Below are 16,701 nucleotides of genomic sequence, written 5' to 3' on the forward strand. Positions count from 1 at the left end.
GGCGCCTCGCCACACTCTGAATACACAACACGCTTTCTCGAAGTATCCATAGCATATGTGTCACACACGTTAAATCTTGCCTCAACCTCCGCCATGCTGCGCCGGCGTGGAAGACAAGACAGCAATTTCCGATAGATCTTTAATATATTATTTTGCGAATCGTTTACAGAATATTGATGTCGAATAAAAATCTTTATAACATGTACATATCGATATGTCATTGTGGAAAACAATAATTTGAACTATTGGAATAATTTTAATACTATAACTTCCGCTTTGTTATTTCCGCCCGAATAATGAATATTTTTGCTTAACTCTCAATGTCGTAATACCTGAAATAAAATCTAAACCTTGTAGTGGACATGATTATGTAAGAATTGACATTAATTAAATTATATATTTCTACAGTGGGAAAGGGGGAGGGACGCAGAGCTAACACAATATGCTGTAATACACCTCTGAAATATTTATTTTATCACCAGCACAGAGGAAGAGTCAATCCTAAAGTCAAGAGAGATCCCTCAAGGACAAGCAAAAAAAAGATCAGAAATATATAATCAGGATGGGGTTGTACATGATGATCCCCACTGCAAAACAAAGGGGGGCAAAGGCTTCAGGAGTGAAAAAAATTCCGGAGTGATCGAGGCAGCGGCTGTTGCCTATACACCGCCCGAAATCAATTTTCCTTTTTGTCAGATTATAAAAAATTTTAAAAATTCCCCGTAGGTTTGGATGAATTTGAAGCAACTTTTACTTAGTGTTTTTAGTGTAAGAATATCTTAAATACAGGTTATATATCCTGAACATATAATAATTTCCCAAGTCAGCTGCTATTGGCTTTAAAAAATGTATCATACGCTGCAAATCGTTGGGCTGCCGAATCAGTTTTGGTACAATGTACGTACTGTATTTGACATGTTGTGAGTTCAAATCAAGTTTCTTAATGACGTACTAACTTTTTTTTTTATATCTGAAGTGCGTAAATACAATTACAATTGTAGATTTTATTTTGCGTGCTATGAAAATTATCTACTTTATCAAGATATTATGGCAAACGATGCGTTAAAAGAGGAAAACGTTTCTCTACAGATCGTGTAATATTGGGCGGTGTAGCTAATGTTCGGCAGCAACAGTGATTTTTTTTACCATTTATTTATTGTTATAATGTGATACATTTATCGATAGTCTAAAAGGTTTTTATGTTTAATGCATATTTTAATGTACCATGCATGCCGAATCCGTTGTGTCTTTATGGTTTATGTTGCGTGGCACGTGACGTAACGTAACATGACGTGATGTTGCGATGCAGTCGCAGTTCGCACTCTCGCAGTGAGACTTGATTGCAGTTTGGCGATGGAGTTAGTGCTTGGATCTCTGAAACCTGCTGTCGTGACGTGACTTTGAGGATAACATGGACACACAGACACACAGACACTTTATTCTGAGGCACAGCGATTGAGGAACACGTGTAGTCCCAGTCGTCTGAACCCGCAAGTGAAGAAGCATCAGCAATTCTGATTAATTACATCGTTCGTCTTACGTCGTTACTTAATGGAGTATTTTTAAAACATTCTGCATCCAGTTATTTTATTCCGCGGAAAATATAAACTGAACTCATAAGTAGTTGTCCCGTCGTCAACTCTGCCATTTCTTCTGTTTCTCTTTTTTTTTTCGTCCAAATCCACCCTCCGATGGTTTGGTGCACCCTTCCACTCCTTCCACCTCTTTTCTCATTTTAACATTCCCAGCAATCCCCTCTCCAACTTTCTCCCCACATACCTAGTAGTTAGTACAGTATGTAGATAGGCCCAAAATGTTGTGGGTTGTTTTTGCAACTCGAAAGTTATTTTATAACCTGTTCTGTGTGCAAGAGATTAAGGAAGAGGAATTGAAAGTGGTCATTTAATTGATAATTCTACATTTCATGGATAATTTTTGCAAAACTTCACAATTTATGTGCTATAATATAATCAAAGTACTGTACTGACAACTTGATTGGATGACATTCTGACCCTTGACCTTTATTTTCCTATGTTTTTTTTTCTGTGAAAGAGGATTACTGGAATGATCAAATGAAACTCGAGTTGTGTAACCTTCTAAGAAAGTTTTTCTTCACCACATATGCAGGTAGAATATGGTGGTGTTGCGCCGAGGTCTTTGTCCCGGGCTCGATGCTGAACTTGTGGCTTCATTGAAGGCTCGGGGAGTCACAACCGGTGTGTCTTTGGCTTCGATTTGTGTGGTTTTCATCATTTACACCCTCTTTGCTTTCCTCAGTCATATTATACCGTACAGTTACACAGTTGATGAAGTACAAGAAGAGGTAATTTAGTCCATCTTGCCTGTGCCGAGTCCTATCCCAGCACTCTTGATATCAACCAGTGCCCTCCAACCCATGTGAAGTTGGGTGGTGGAGATGTCTCCAAAATATTCAATTTCTTTCAATAACACAAGTTTCGAACAGCCAAGTGTGTATTCCTAGTATAAGGTAACTACGACTACCAGACTGTAGTACTCGTGTTTTGAAACTATTTATAATTGTGCTATCATAAAATTAATACAATGTTTGTTGGTGTGGAATGCAGTGCAGGATTTGGTTTGTGCCAACCTTGCCCAACTTGCAATCGATACTGATTTGCCTTACAAGGTAAGTCACATTTTTAAAATTATGTACAAAAGCCCACGGTAAAAATACCACGATATAAAAAAAGAGAACAAGAAGGAAGGCATTTATTATTGTTCTGGTTGAGAGAGAGCTCAAAAGGGGAATTTATATATATTTCCTAACGGGAAAGAAAATAAAATTCTACAATGATTGAGGCAACGGTCTGCTGCCTATACACCACCTGGGTTCAATTTTTTTTTTTCTTGGTCTGATTGAAAAAATTAAAATTTCCTCATAGGTTTGGATTAATTTGAAACAAATTTTACTCTATATTTTTATTACCAAGGAGTGTTTCCATGTTAGAGTTGGATAGACAGACCAACAGCATTAGCCTAATATATATATATATATATAATTATATATATATATATATAAATTTTTAAATAAAGAGTGGAGGTTTGCGGAAGGGCAAGGGTGGAGAGGAATTGTACTGACATTGGGCTGTAAATTGGGCAATGTACAAACTAACAGGATGTGGTGTAAAAGTATTGCAAACATGAGGGCACCTTAGCGAGTATTTATAAGTATTGGCCAGCTATATTATTTGGTGGTGCCTTCATTTTTGAATATGGATCTTCCCAACTACCACAACTTTTTTAAAGTATTCCACACATCGCTGCATATGGTATCGTGTGACATCTAAGGAGGTACAGTGCCTTCAGAAAGTATTTTGTAGTCGCTGCCAAAGGCGCTTCCACGAAGTATTGACTTCGGGGGCTGAATACTTATGTAAATTAGATATTTTTGCATTTCATTTTCAATCAATTTGAAAATAAATTCTAAAATCGTGTTTTCACTTTGACATTATGGGGTATTTGTGTAGATTGGTGACAAAAAATGGAAATTAAATCCATTTTAAATTCAGGCTGTAACACAACAAAATATGAAAAAGTCAAGGGGTGTGAATACTTTCTGAAGGCACTGTATGTCTAAAACACCTTCAATTGATTCCTCTTTGCTGAAATTTATTCCGCCATTTATAATAATAATAATAATAATACATTTATTTTATATAGCGCTTTTCAAGAAGCCCAAAGGCGCTTTGACAGAGTACAAAAAAACAAGTGCAAAAAGACAAAAATCAATAGGTAAATAATCAAAGCAAAAGGAAGGAGAAGGAGAAGGAGAAGGAGAGGAGATAGTCAGGGGTTAAATGCTGTGGGTTAAATGTTGAATGCAGTGTTGAACAGGTGGGTCTTGAGTGATGTTTTGAATGTGGTGAGTGAGGAGGAGTCTCTGATGGTGTGAGGTAGTGAGTTCCAGAGGGTGGGAGCAGCAATGGAGAAGGCCCTGTCCCCCCAGGATCTAAATTTGGTCCGGATGGGGGGGGGGGTCAGGAGGTAGGTACCAGCAGAGCGGAGGTTGCGGGTGGGAGTGTGTCTGGAGAGGTCAGTCAGGTAGGATGGGGCCAGGTTATGGAGGGCTTTGTAGGTCAAGAGGAGGATTTTGTACTGGATTCTCTGGGGGATGGGGAGCCAGTGAAGCTTATAAAGGATGGGGGTGATGTGGTCACGGGTCCGGGAATGGGTGAGTAGACGGGCAGCGGAGTTCTGAATGTATTGGAGTTTATTGGTGATTATTGAGGGTGAACCATAGAGGAGGCTGTTGCAGTAGTCCAGACGGGAGGTGATGAAGGCGTGGATGAGGGTTTCTGCAGCCGTGGAGGAGAGGGATGGACGGAGACGGGCGATGTTTTTCAGGTGAAAGAAGGCTGTCTTTGTGATCTGTTTAGTGTATTTGTCGAAGGAGAGGGTTTGGTCAAAGATGATGCCAAGATTCCGGATGTGAGGGGAGGTGGATACTGGGAAACCGTCGATGTTGAGGGCAAAGTTATGGGTGGATTTGGTGAGCGTTTTGGGGCCAATGATGATTATTTCAGAATTATCATAGTTAAGTTTGAGGAAGTTGATTTGAAGCCAGGATTTTATTTCAGTGATGCAGTTTGTCAGGATAGAGTGGGTGGCGGTGGAGATCGACTTGGTGGAGATGAAAAGCTGGATGTCATCGGCGAAGCAGTGGAATTGGAGACCATGACGGCGGATTAAGTGACCAAGGGGGGACAGGTACAGGATGAAGAGGAGGGGGCCAAGAACTGAACCTTGGGGGACACCTTGGGGGAGGGGAGCAGTGGGGGATTTGCAGTTATTGATGGAGATGAACTGGCGTCTGTCAGAGAGGTATGATTTGATCCAAGAGAGGGCAGTGCCGGTAATGTTAAAGGTGGTTTCAAGTCGGGTGAGGAGGATGATGTGATTGATGGTGTCAAAGGCGGCGTTGATGTTGCCGGCGTCAGAGGAGAGGAGAAGGTCATTGGTGATTTTGAGGAGAGCAGTTTCAGTACTGTGGTTGGAGCGGAATCCGGATTGGAATGTTTCATACAGGTTATTGGCAGAGGGGTGATGTTTGAGTTGAGTGGCTACAGCGCGTTCCAAAACTTTTGACAGACAGGGTAGGTTGGAGATGGGTCTGAAGTTGTTTAGGGTGTCAGGGTTTAGTCCAGGTTTTTTCAGAATGGGGGTAACAGCAGCAATTTTGAGGGATGGTGGGACGATGCCTGTAGACCGGGAGGAGTTTATTGTTGCAGTGATAAGTAGAGAGAGAGCAGGAAGGGAGGCCTTGACAAAGCTGGAGGGGATGGGGTCAAGAGTGCAGGTGGCAGTTTTCATTCCTATGAGGAGTTCAGAGAGGCCAGTAGGGGAGACTGGGGAGAACTGAGACAGGGGTTGGCAGGATAAGTGGGGGCAGGTGGTTTGAGGGGGAGCGTGTGCGGTGGTGGTTAAGCTGTTGTAGATGTTGTCAATTTTGCTTTGGAAGAATGAAAGGAAGGAGATGCAGTTGTCTACTGTGAATGACTGGGTGGTGGTGTTCAGGGGGCTGAGGAGTTTGTTTATTGTAGAGAAGAGTGCTTTTGGGTTTCCGGAGCCAGAGTGGATAATTTGAGAGTAGTAGGCAGAGCGGGCGCGGGAGAGGGCATCTTTGTAGTGCTGTAGGTGGTCCTTGTAGGCTTGGGAGTGAATTGTGAGACCTGTTTTATTGCGGAGTCTTTCAAGTTGGCGAGCACGAGTTTTCATCAGGCGGAGTTCATGGGTAAACCAGGGAGCAGAATGGGTGAAAGAAACTGATTTGGTTTTTATAGGCGCAAGCTGGTCAAGGCAGGAGGAGAGAGTGTGGTTGTAGTAGTCAGTGAGGTCAGAAGGGGTGTGGAGGTCAACGAAGGGAGAAGTCGACATTTTTTCAGAGAGGGTGGATGAGAATGAGGTAGGTGAAAGAGAGTTTAGCTTACGGAAGTTGATAGTGCGATAATGCCTTGGTGCTGGGGTGGGGATGTTGTTGGTCATAGTGATGGCTAAGTGGTCAGAGAGGGTGAGGTCAGAGCCAGAGAGATGGTGCAAAATTAATCCAGTAGAGCAGACAAGGTCCAGAATGTGCCCACAGTTATGGGTAGGAAAGTTGACATGTTGAGTGAGGTTAAAGCAGGTGAGTAAATCAGTGAAGTCAGTGGTTATTGTGGAGTCAGTGGAGTCCATGTGGATATTGAAATCACCGAGGAGGAGGATTGAGGGGGAGAGGGAACAGAGCTGGGTCAGAAAGTAGGAGAAGTCAGACAGGAATGATGGGTGTGGTTTGGAAGGGCGGTAGACGACAGCCATGACTGACTGCGTGTGACCAGAGAGTTTAAAAGCCAGGTGTTCAAATGATGGAGCAGATGAGATGGAGATGAGGCTGGTCTTGATGTCCTGTCGGTGTATTACGGCAATTCCACCACCTCGGCCCTCCGAGCGTGGTTTATTGATGTATGAATATCCATTGGGTGTAGTGAGGTTGAGTGAGAAGTAGTCCAGAGGTTGTTGCCAGGTTTCAGTGAGACAGAGAAAGTCCAGTTTATTTTCCAGAATGTAGTCGTTCAGGATGAGGCTTTTGTTGTTGAGGGACCGGGTATTGAACAGGGTGAGCTTCATGTTTGTTTGTCTGGTGGGGATGAACTCAGGTGATTTAGCCAGGGTTTGCAGACAGGAGGTGCGGTCGTGTGCGTTGCTGTGACCAGGTGCGCTGGGACGATGAGTGGGAGTGCGCTGAGCCAACCAGAGTACGGGAATGAAGTGACCTGTTTGTAAGTAAACAAACTTACGACCAGAGCCTCTATGAATATATCTGGGTCGTCGCAGGAGTCCGTGGTATTTGATTGCAGAGATGCATGATGGGGTGGAGTAAGTGTTGAGCAGAAGTAGCCTTGCAGCGGAGTACCTTAGAGCCATGTCAGGCAGGAGCAAAGGGGACGAGAACAAGGCCAAGGTCGAGGAGGACGAGTAGGCCTTGCCAGTGGAAACGGCGAGCAAGACAGTAAAGGCCGAAGCGGCAGACGAGGCGCAGGACAGTTCGGGAGCGGGCCTGATGCAACGGTGGAAGAGCCGGGCAGGCGAAGCCAGGAGCAGAGCCGGGATCGAGCAGAGAGCAGACCAACGGCCAAAAAGCCACCACGACCACCAGAAAAGCAGACTATGTACAATGACCCAGTCGGAGAAGCGGCGAGCAAGACAGTAAAGGCCGGAGTGGCAGACGAGGCGCAGGACAGTTCGGGAGCGGGCCTGAGGCAACAGTGGAAGAGCCGGGCAGGCGAAGCCAGGAGCAGAGCCGGGACCGAGCAGGGAGCAGATCCAACGGCCAAAAAGCCGCCACGACCACCAGAAAAGCAGACCATGTACAATGACCCAGTCGGAGAAGCGGCGAACAAGTAACGCCAGCGTCCTCTCCAGACCGGACCGCATGTATGGGTTGTGTTGATGTTGTTGATGTTATGTTGATGTTGTGTTATTGATGTTGTGTAAAGGGCTTGAAGGATAGGTTTGAGGTTTGTGCAATTGTCTTTGAATTGTCAACCCAGGGTTCAAATCTCAATCCGGTTATAAACTGGTAACCTCGTGTTTTGCATGCAGAGTGAGGCATCAATGTGTGCACCTTCCGCTGGAAGGATGTTAAGCCAGGGGGCCCGTTTGCTCGCATTGTTCATTGCTGGATGTTAAAAATCCCACTGTCTTTCGCGAAGAGTAGGCAAGTTATTGCCAGCACTCAGATACAAGTAACAACTCTCTGCCACTTTCAATCGAACACCAGCACTGGCCGGCATGTTCGTGAAAGCCAAAAATTTTACCTGGTCAACTCCACAGAAGGTGGGAACGAATGTGGATGGATGACATCAGAAATTGGATGAAAATACAGAATTCCCAGGAAATCAAGAAGACAGCTGAAAATCAGGAATGCTGACCCTTCATGAGCGTCAACCTTCGTATTGAACAAGGCACAACATGATGAATGTCTTACTTCCATTCCATTACCTATTGGCAAGAAAAAGCTATTATGTTTGATTGTTTGTGTTACTTGCAACATGCAGTGTACCATTCAGATTTTGGAGTCCAAATCCATTCCTTATTTGCTGCACGACTTCTGTGTAGTTTACTGGGCGGAAGAATGTTTCGCTTTACTTGAATGCCATTCCCCCTCCCCACCCTCCCCCCCCTCCCCCCAACCCCCAAAATCCTCCCCCATCTCACCCTCCCTCTCCCACCACAGCGGATTGCAATGGTAAGACGAGTACTTGTCGCACAGCTGGGAGCATTCCTTGCCTCTGCGGAGATGTCTTACGCAGAGCTGCTTTCCAGCACTGCCATCCTTCCTACCGGCTGCACCGCGTATGTAAACATCCATCACAGTTTACTTTGCCATGAACCATCCAAGTATGCCATTAAACTCATCCAGTCAATTTGTATGAATGCATGATGATTACTCGGGCAATTATGAATCATAGGTTGGCCTCTTCATGCTTAGAAAAACTCTGTCACCCAACCATTAGGAGTGTTACGTCTGTGGGCGGTAAACAATGAAATACCCTAGTCGAGATAGAATCGTATAAATTAGCATGCTCCTCATGTTGTGAAGAAGAAGAACCCACTTTGAACCCACTAAGTGGTGTTGAATGTCCGGGTAAGTGTTTAGGTGGCTCCACACGGAAGAGTGGAGTTGTGCTAATTAATTATAGGGTCTGTAAGGTTAAATTCCCCTGTACGTGATTGCCTCCCTGTGGGTTTTCCCTAATGTTCTTATTACATTCGGCCACCCAGGAAATCGAAGGCTCAGTAAAACAACGATCGCACTGTAAATGGACTCATTCGCTAACAACGCCGCCAGGGCTAACCTACACCCAGCACATTTGCCGATCAGTACATAAGCCCTGCCTCACATCCTTCGACGTCATCCAAACATTCCCAAACAGAGATTAGACTCCGCCCCCGACGACCGGTAACGAGGAGGACATGCCCAGCCTTTGTAATTGGTGGAAGCGTGATGGGATGATTGAGTGGAACTTGGTGATTGGACAGAGTGTGATGTCATCGTGGAACATTGGAGAGCTGAAGGAAAAGTGAAGCTGTCGCGCCATCTTTCCCTTCTGGTTCTGACTTTGATAGTGGGCAGTCGCATTTCCTCCTTGTTCTAGCTTGGTCGCAGGCGTGTGGACATTGGTTCGTGTGCACTCTTGGAAAAGGGCTGGTGAGAAACAGCGTTTCGGGACAGTCTGAACTACAAGGCACAGGATCGACATCGGCGGTGGAATGGGTCCGCGTCGTGTTTCCTCTGGACGTCGAAGAGCGCCACTCTGCGCCATTTTGTGTGTTTCCCGCGCGGTGGTTTGGAGGCGACGAGTGACCGGCAAGCCTTACCAGCCATTTGAGGGCGCAAAGCTGAGTGCCGGCCGAATATCAAAGCATTATTTATTTTCTTTTACTCTCGTTTTCCCCTTGTTTGTATACGAGTCTGAGGGGAGACGTCTCAATTAGGAATTTTAGTTTTTACCTCACCTTTCATTGTTACTTGCATTTAATTTTCATTAAAGCATTACTTGTCGAATTTCACTTTCCTTGTATTGTGGATTTTGCTGTCCCGTCTTTGTGTTTGTGGGTTTGGAATAACCCCTGCGTGCGTTCCGATCAGATAAGGCCTCGAAGCTTCCTGCACGCGTGAAAAGATAATACCGCCAAGTTGTGTATACGCCTCGGAGTAAAGCTCATTTCGGTCATTCGTCCTCTTGGGATCTTAACCCCAGGGACACGATAGTACTTTTCTTATTTTCATCAGACAATTGCTTAACAAAATGTTGATCTCTCTAAAAGTTAAGTACAGTCGGACCCCGATATTCACGGGGGATATGTTCCTGGAAAATGCCATGAATGTCAAATCCGTGAATGTGTGGGGCATTGTTTAGAATGATAGGGAATAGGGGGAATTTTTTTTTTTTTACTCCATGGTCTAGGCTCATGGAAGAGCAATGACAGAACAAATCAGGATGCCGCATAACAAAGGGGCAGGGGAAAGGGGAAAGCCAACAGCAGCGCGAAGGGAGAAAATAGACGTAGACAGATAAATAAGGGATGCAGGTAACGATGGGGTAAGGAAGAACGCAAAGGATGGACAAGATGGATACATAAACACTTTTTGGTATGGGTGGAAGTGATTTATCAGGTGGAAAGATCATGGTTTTTGGTGGGGGATGACTTGAGATGGTGGTGAACAGTTGTCTTGAAGACCTGGAGGGAAGAATGAGATTGAAGAGAGTATGGAAGGTGGTTCCACAGGCGTTTAAAAAAAAAGAAAAAAGGAGTTCATGGGGGTTACGGATATGGTGTGAGAAATGGAGAAGGTGAAAAGATTTTGGAATTTGCTTATGGAGCTGATTTGTTGATTTGTAATACTCGGTTCCAGAAAGAGGATAATAAGCTTGTTACATACACGTCAGTTGGGTCGACGACAACCGTTGACTACCTGATGGTGTGTAGGCGAGATAGGGGGCACCTCCGGGACACAAAAGTGATCCCGGGGGAGGAGGCTGTTTCACAGCACCACTTGGTTGTCTGCGACATAAGGGTGAAAGGTGCGAGGAGAGCTCTGTGGGTGAAGTACCAACCGAGAATGAAGGTGTGTAGGTTGAAAGAGGTGACAGTAAGGGAGGCATTAAAAGAGAGGCTGAGTAGGGTCGAGGATGATGTGCTTGAGCTTGAACGTGGTTGGATGTCAATGAAAGATAGTCTGTTGGGAGCCGTTGGTGAGGTATGTGGATGGACAAAAGGACCACCGAGGCACTCGGAAACATGGTGGTGGGATGAGGAAGTTGGAACGAGGATTGACGAGAAGAGGAAGAAGTTCAATGAGTGGCAGAAGGCGAAGGGTACAGGAGCAGAAAAAGCAGAGCATCAAAGTTATAAGGCAGCCAAGAAGGCTGCAAAGAAAGAGGTCGCAAAGGCGCAAGAGGCATGTCGGAAAATGTTCAGAGAAAACTTGGATTTGGAAGAGGGTCAGAGAGTGGTATTCAGGATTGCAACACAGATAGCGAAAGAGAGGTGTGATGTGATGGGGGTGAGTTGCTTGAAGGATGAAGTGGGACAAATCGTTGTGGACCCAGATGGAATTAAAGGAAGATGGAAAAGATATATGGAAATGCTGTTGAATACAGAGAATGAATGGGATGGCAACATAGAGAGTAACCCAGTTTTAGGACCGGCAGAGAAGATAACTGAGAAGGAAGTTGAGGAAGCGATAAAAGCAATGAAGAGTAGAAAACCGGGAGGGCCGACGGGAGTTGTGGGAGATATGTTGAAGGCAGCAGGAAGTTGGGGTGTGAAGAGAATGACAGAGATCTGTAATCTGGTGGTGAAAGAAGGCCGCATTCCAGTGGATTGGGAACTGAGTACCATCGTCCCTCTATACAAGGGTAAAGGTGACCCTCTGGAGTGTGGCTCGTACCGAGCGATAAAGTTATTGGAGCATGGAATGAAGGTATTGGAAAGGGTGTTGGAGAGGAGGATAAGGAAGAAGGTGAAGATCGACGAAATGCAGTTTGGATTTATGCCAGGAAGAGGAACGACAGACGCGCTCTTTATTGTGAGGCAATTGCAGGAGAAGTACATGGAGAAGAGGAAGAAGTTGTTTCTTGGGTTTGTTGATCTGGAGAAAGCATTTGATAGGGTTCCACGTGAAGTATTGACATGGGCATTGAGGAAGTTAGTAGTGGAAGAATGGTTGATCAGAGTAGTGATGGCAATATAAAAAAGAGCGCGCACAGCTGTAAGGACGAAGGACGGGAACAGTGGTGAGTTTGAGGTGAAGGTGGGAGTGCATCAGGGGTCTGTACTAAGTCCACTACTATTTGTAGCTGTGATGGAGGTGCTGGCTCAGAACGTAAAGGAGGGTTTACCGTGGGAGTTGTTGTATGCAGATGATCTGGTGTTGATTGTGGAAAGTATGGATGGACTGAAGGAAAAGATGAATAAGTGGAAGGAATGTATGGAGACAAATGGTCTGAAGGTGAATATAGGAAAGAGGAAGGTGATGGCAAGTGGTAAAGCATGTGGTGAGGTGGAAAGAACTGGGAAGTGGCCATGTGCTGTGTGCAGGAAGGGTGTCGGAGTGAACTCCATTCAATGTACAATGTGCGCTGAGTGGGTTCATCAAAAATGTAGTGGTCTGAGAGGGTCATTAACCAGTGTGGCAGCTACATTCAAATGTATGGTGTGCACAGAGGGAGCGGCAGATGGAGGAAATGTTGAGTTGGATCTTGGAGACGGCGTGAAGCTGGAAGGTGTGAAAACATTTTGCTACCTCGGAGACATGCTGAATGGAGAAGGTGGATCAGACTCGGCAACGGTTGCAAGAGTGAGATGTGCATGGAAGAGGTTTCGGGAACTGAGTGGCGTGCTGATGAAGAGGGGAGTGTCGTTGAAGCTGAAGGGAAAGGTGTATGCTGCATGTGTGAGAAGTGTTATGATTTATGGGAGCGAGACATGGGTAATGAACGTCGAGCAGCAACGAAGGCTGGAAAGGGTGGAAATGCGAATGGTTCGGTGGATGTGCGGAGTATCGTTGAGAGAGAGGAAGACAAATGATGAATTGCGAAAGATGATGGGAATATTGCCTGTGATTGATGCTGTGAAGAGAAACGGGTTGAGATGGTTTGGTCATGTGTTGAGGAAGGATGAAAGTGACTGGTTGAGAAGAGTGATGGAAATGAATGTAGAAGGAAGTAGAGGACGGGGAAGACCGAGAAAGACCTGGCTAAAGATGGTGGAAGAAGAAATGCGGGCAAGGGGGTTAACAAGGAGAGATGCAGAAAATAGGGCAAAATGGAGAAGATCGTCATGGGGACCGCAAGGCTAACGCCCGCTCTCGCAGGGAAAATGACCTTAAAATGCATGTTGTTGTTGTTGATGTATATTCGAAAAAAAAAATTCTCATTCCACCCTTTTCCTTTTTTGTCCTCTTCACAAGTTTTTCTCTTCTGACTTAATTCTCCCTTCCTATTCATCACCATCCTTTCCTCTTCATGCATTTTTAAATTATCGACTTAACTAAACCAAACCTTTTTTTTCTTCTTTAGCCTCGACTTCCTCCTGGACTGTGGCCTTTACACTGGAGAGTTAACGGAAGTAATTGGAGCACCAGGAACGGGCAAGACTCAGGTAATTAACCTCTCATTTGGGAATAGAGGGATAAAGGGAGAAAGGGAGAGAGACAGAAACAGAGAGACGGAGACATGTTCATAGAGAGACGGACGTAGAGAGACAGACATATTTTGAGATATACGAGGTGTGTTCAAAAAGTATCCGACCTTTGTTCATAAAAAATACTCGTATCCAGATACAACAAACTTACACTAATCTCCTTCAAAGTAGTCCCCTTGGGCTGCCACACACTTCTCCCAACGGTTCTGCCACTGTCGGAAGCAGCGCTGGAACGCCTCTTTTGGGATGGCGCGCAGCTGGTCCGTCACATTCCGCATGATGTCTTCTCTGGACTGAAATCTGGTCCCTTTCAGGGGCATTTTCAGCTTGGAGAAAAGCCAGAAGTCACACGGAGCCATGTCGGGAGAGTAGGGAGACTGACGAAGCACAGGTGTGTTGTGTTTGGCCAAGAAACTCTATCAAATGTGAAGAATGGGCGGGTGCGTTATCGTGATGGAGCTGCCAATTGCCCGCTGCCCACAGGTCCGGCCGTTTGCGTCGCACAGCGTCACGAAGGCGACGCAGAACCTCTTGGTAATACTCCTTGGTGATGGTTGTGCCGTGTGGTGCGTACTCATGATGAACCATGCAACTGGAGTCGAAGAAGACGGTCAGCATGACCTTGACATTGCTGCGGACCTGCCTTGCTTTTTTTGGCCTCGGGGATGTTGGATGCTTCCATTGTGATGACTGCAACTTGGTTTCTGGGTCGTACCCATAAACCCAGGACTCATCGCCAGTGATCACTGTGTTGAGGAAGCTGGGATCGCTGTTCACAGTCTCCAGCATGTCCTGTGCGATCTCCAAACGGAGTTGCTTCTGCTCAATCGTTAGCAGCTTTGGTACGAACTTCGCTGAGATTCTCCTGAAGCCCAAATCCTCCTTCATAATGGAATGAACGGATCCAATGCTGACGCCCACCTCGTCTGCAAGTTCTCTGATCGTGATTCGATGATCCTGCATCACCAGGGTCCTCAATTGGTCAATGACGATCTCATTTCGGGATGTTGAGGGCCTACCCAAACGTGCTTCACTCTCCACTGATGTGCGGCCATCTTTGAAGCGGTTGTTCCACTCCTTTATCTGTGTGGTGCTCATTGCTTCGTCCCCGAAAGCCTGTTGAATCTTGCGGATCGTTTCCACTTGGGAATCGCCAAGCTTTACACAAAATTTGATGCAGTAGCGTTGTTCAAGTTTTTCCGTCATTTTGTCAAAAACGAAAATCAGACGGCGCTCACTTACACTTCCTCACTCATCGGCGGTCTACCGTCGAATGACAGCTTCTGCAGGTGGGAAAAAATTCACGCGTGCGCATTAGGATCGCCTACATACGTGCACCAATCAACGCCTCCCTCGCTTCATTTGTTTACGCACGACAAATTAAGGTCGCATACTTTTTGAACACACCTCGTATATAGTGATATATATTGTTGCGGATTCGGGGGTTGGCGCTCCCCTTATCAAGGGGGGGTTAATCCCCTTGTCTTTTAAGCCGGCCGTCCCTCAATCCTGGAAGCTATGACACTCCTTCCGGTCGGAATCAGCTCGGGTGATTGGTCAATGAAGTCCCAAATACCTACGTACTAACCCGACCGTAAAGCAGGGAAATAACTCCCGCTCGAACCACGGATAAGATGGAAATTGCCGAGCGGTTAGCAATCCGCAGCCCGAGCCGTTACCAATAAAACTAAACCCGATCCTGAGCGGTTCCAAAATCGTGCCACAGGTACTCAATTGAAAGAAAGTATTTCCATGGTATCCATGGAAATCTCCACGCATGGCTGGCGGACTTCCTCTCTGGTCGTAGTCAACGTGTGGCCCTGAATGGGTTTCTCTCATCTCCTCTTCCTGTTCAGGCTGGAGTTCCCCAAGGTAGTGTTCTGGGCCCTGTGCTTTTTCTGGTCTTCATCAATGATCTCTCTGACTCTCTTGAAAATCCTCTCTATCTCTTTGCTGACGACTCTACTCTCTGTCGCTCCATTCCTCATCCCTCAGATCGGCAGTCTGCAGCCTCCTCACTCTCTGCAGACCTGGACAAAATCACAGACTGGTCAAACAAGTGGAACATGTCTTTCAATCCTGACAAATCTCACACTCTTACAATGTCTCTCCGAAAGGACCGACTGGACAACCCTCCCATCTACTTTCTCAACAATCCTCTCCAAGAAGTTCTGTCGCTCAAGCTTTTGGGTCTCACTATCTGCCATGATCTTTCTTGGGAAAACCACATTTCCAAGCTGGCCTCCAAAGCCAGTCGCCGACTGGGCATCCTCCGTCGTGCGAAGTCCTTCCTTGGCACACCTGAGCTCCTCACCACATACAAGGCTTTCATCCGCAGCTCAATGGAATACTGTTCCCCCCTCTGGGCTGGTGCTCCTGCCTCACACCTTGCTCGGCTTCACGCTGTTGAGGCCAAAGCTTTCAGAATCATTGGAATCTCCTGCGATGTAGTCAACGCCGAGGGCCTTTCACTCACTCACCGCAGGCAGGTTGGTGGTCTTTCTGTCTTCTACCGACTCCTCTCCGGCCTTGCTCCCCCAGCTCTCTCTGTGCTCTGTCCCCCCAATATTCCTTCAGGTCGCACAAGATCTGCCTGCAACCCTCTTATGGTTAAACTGCCAAAGTCTAGGCTCTCTGCTCACCTTCACTCTTTCATTCCCCTTTTCTCCCGCCTCTGGAACAAACTCCCCCACTCCCTTCAATCCCACTCCTCCCTCCAGGTCTTTAAAACAGCTGTTCACCACCATCTCTTATCTTCCCCCATCGAAAACCTTGATCTTTTCTACCCCCGGTAATTCACCCCAGAGTCCTTGCAGTGTTCATATGTTTTAATCCTCTCCCACCTCCCCCCAAGTCCTCCCGATGTCCCTGCTCTCAAATGTTGTGTTTGTGTCCATTCCCCTTCTTCCCCCTCTCTTTTGTGTCCTCCCCCCTCTCTCCCCATCTTGTCTGCCGCTCCCCTTGTTTTTTGTGTTTTGTGTGTCGGTTTGTCTTTTTGTGTGATTAATGTTTGCTCTTTCACGAGCCTCGATCTTGTATACAAAAAAAAAAAAAAAACAAAAAAAAAAACGAGAAACCAAGACCAAGGAAAAACCAAGAAAACCAAGAAAGAACAAGGTACATTTATTAACAAACCAAAGAGGAAACGAAAGGAATATACAAGAAGAAGAAGAAGCAAAAGCACACAGGGCAGGCTTACCTATACAGTCTTAACTTATCACGACCCCAGGACAAACAGACAGACTCACACGGAATTGTAGTGGTAGGGGAGGCAGGTCCAGGCAAATGGTCCAGGCGATGGGATCCGGCTCCGGTCCACTCCAGTCCAGGCTCCGGTTCCACGGGCGAAACCCAGCAGGCAGCTTTGCGCGTATCGTCAGCTGCGAGCGGACCTTACGTTCTCGGGGTTACATATATCGGGGGGACTGGGATGCAGCGTACGTAATACGTAGCTCGTGCCAGCTCTCTCTCTCTCTCTCTCTCTCTCTCTCT

At 46.2% G+C, this 16,701-nt stretch overlaps 2 protein-coding genes across 16 annotated transcripts in view; one reads left to right on the forward strand and one right to left on the reverse strand.

Annotated features, from left to right (window-relative positions):
• GCN1 (GCN1 activator of EIF2AK4) overlaps positions 1–110 on the reverse strand; it is a 99,186-nt gene extending 99,076 nt beyond the window's left edge. For all 3 annotated transcript variants that reach the window (XM_068103295.2, XM_068103293.2, XM_068103297.2), the window contains exon 1: positions 69–110. In XM_068103295.2, coding sequence (XP_067959396.2) covers positions 69–95 — 27 coding nt within the window. In that variant the 5' untranslated portion in view covers positions 96–110. The remainder of the gene's footprint in view (positions 1–68) is intronic.
• Positions 111–875: 765 nt separating this feature from the next.
• RAD51D (RAD51 paralog D) overlaps positions 876–16,701 on the forward strand; it is a 27,107-nt gene continuing 11,281 nt past the window's right edge. For 2 of the 13 annotated variants that reach the window (XM_068103299.2, XM_078773857.1), the window contains exons 1-5: positions 1,264–1,494; positions 2,128–2,216; positions 2,586–2,647; positions 8,234–8,352; positions 13,086–13,167. In XM_068103299.2, coding sequence (XP_067959400.2) covers positions 2,135–2,216; positions 2,586–2,647; positions 8,234–8,352; positions 13,086–13,167 — 345 coding nt within the window. In that variant the 5' untranslated portion in view covers positions 1,264–1,494; positions 2,128–2,134. Of the gene's footprint in view, positions 898–1,263; positions 1,557–2,127; positions 2,217–2,585; positions 2,648–8,233; positions 8,353–13,085; positions 13,168–16,701 lie in introns of those variants that run through there. The other 11 variants (XM_078773856.1, XM_078773860.1, XM_068103303.2 and 8 more) reach the window with 10 other exon arrangements.

The sequence above is a fragment of the Myxine glutinosa genome, chromosome 3 (assembly GCF_964187855.1).
Source record: "Myxine glutinosa chromosome 3, kmMyxGlut1.1, whole genome shotgun sequence".
Lineage (NCBI taxonomy): Eukaryota > Metazoa > Chordata > Myxini > Myxiniformes > Myxinidae > Myxine > Myxine glutinosa.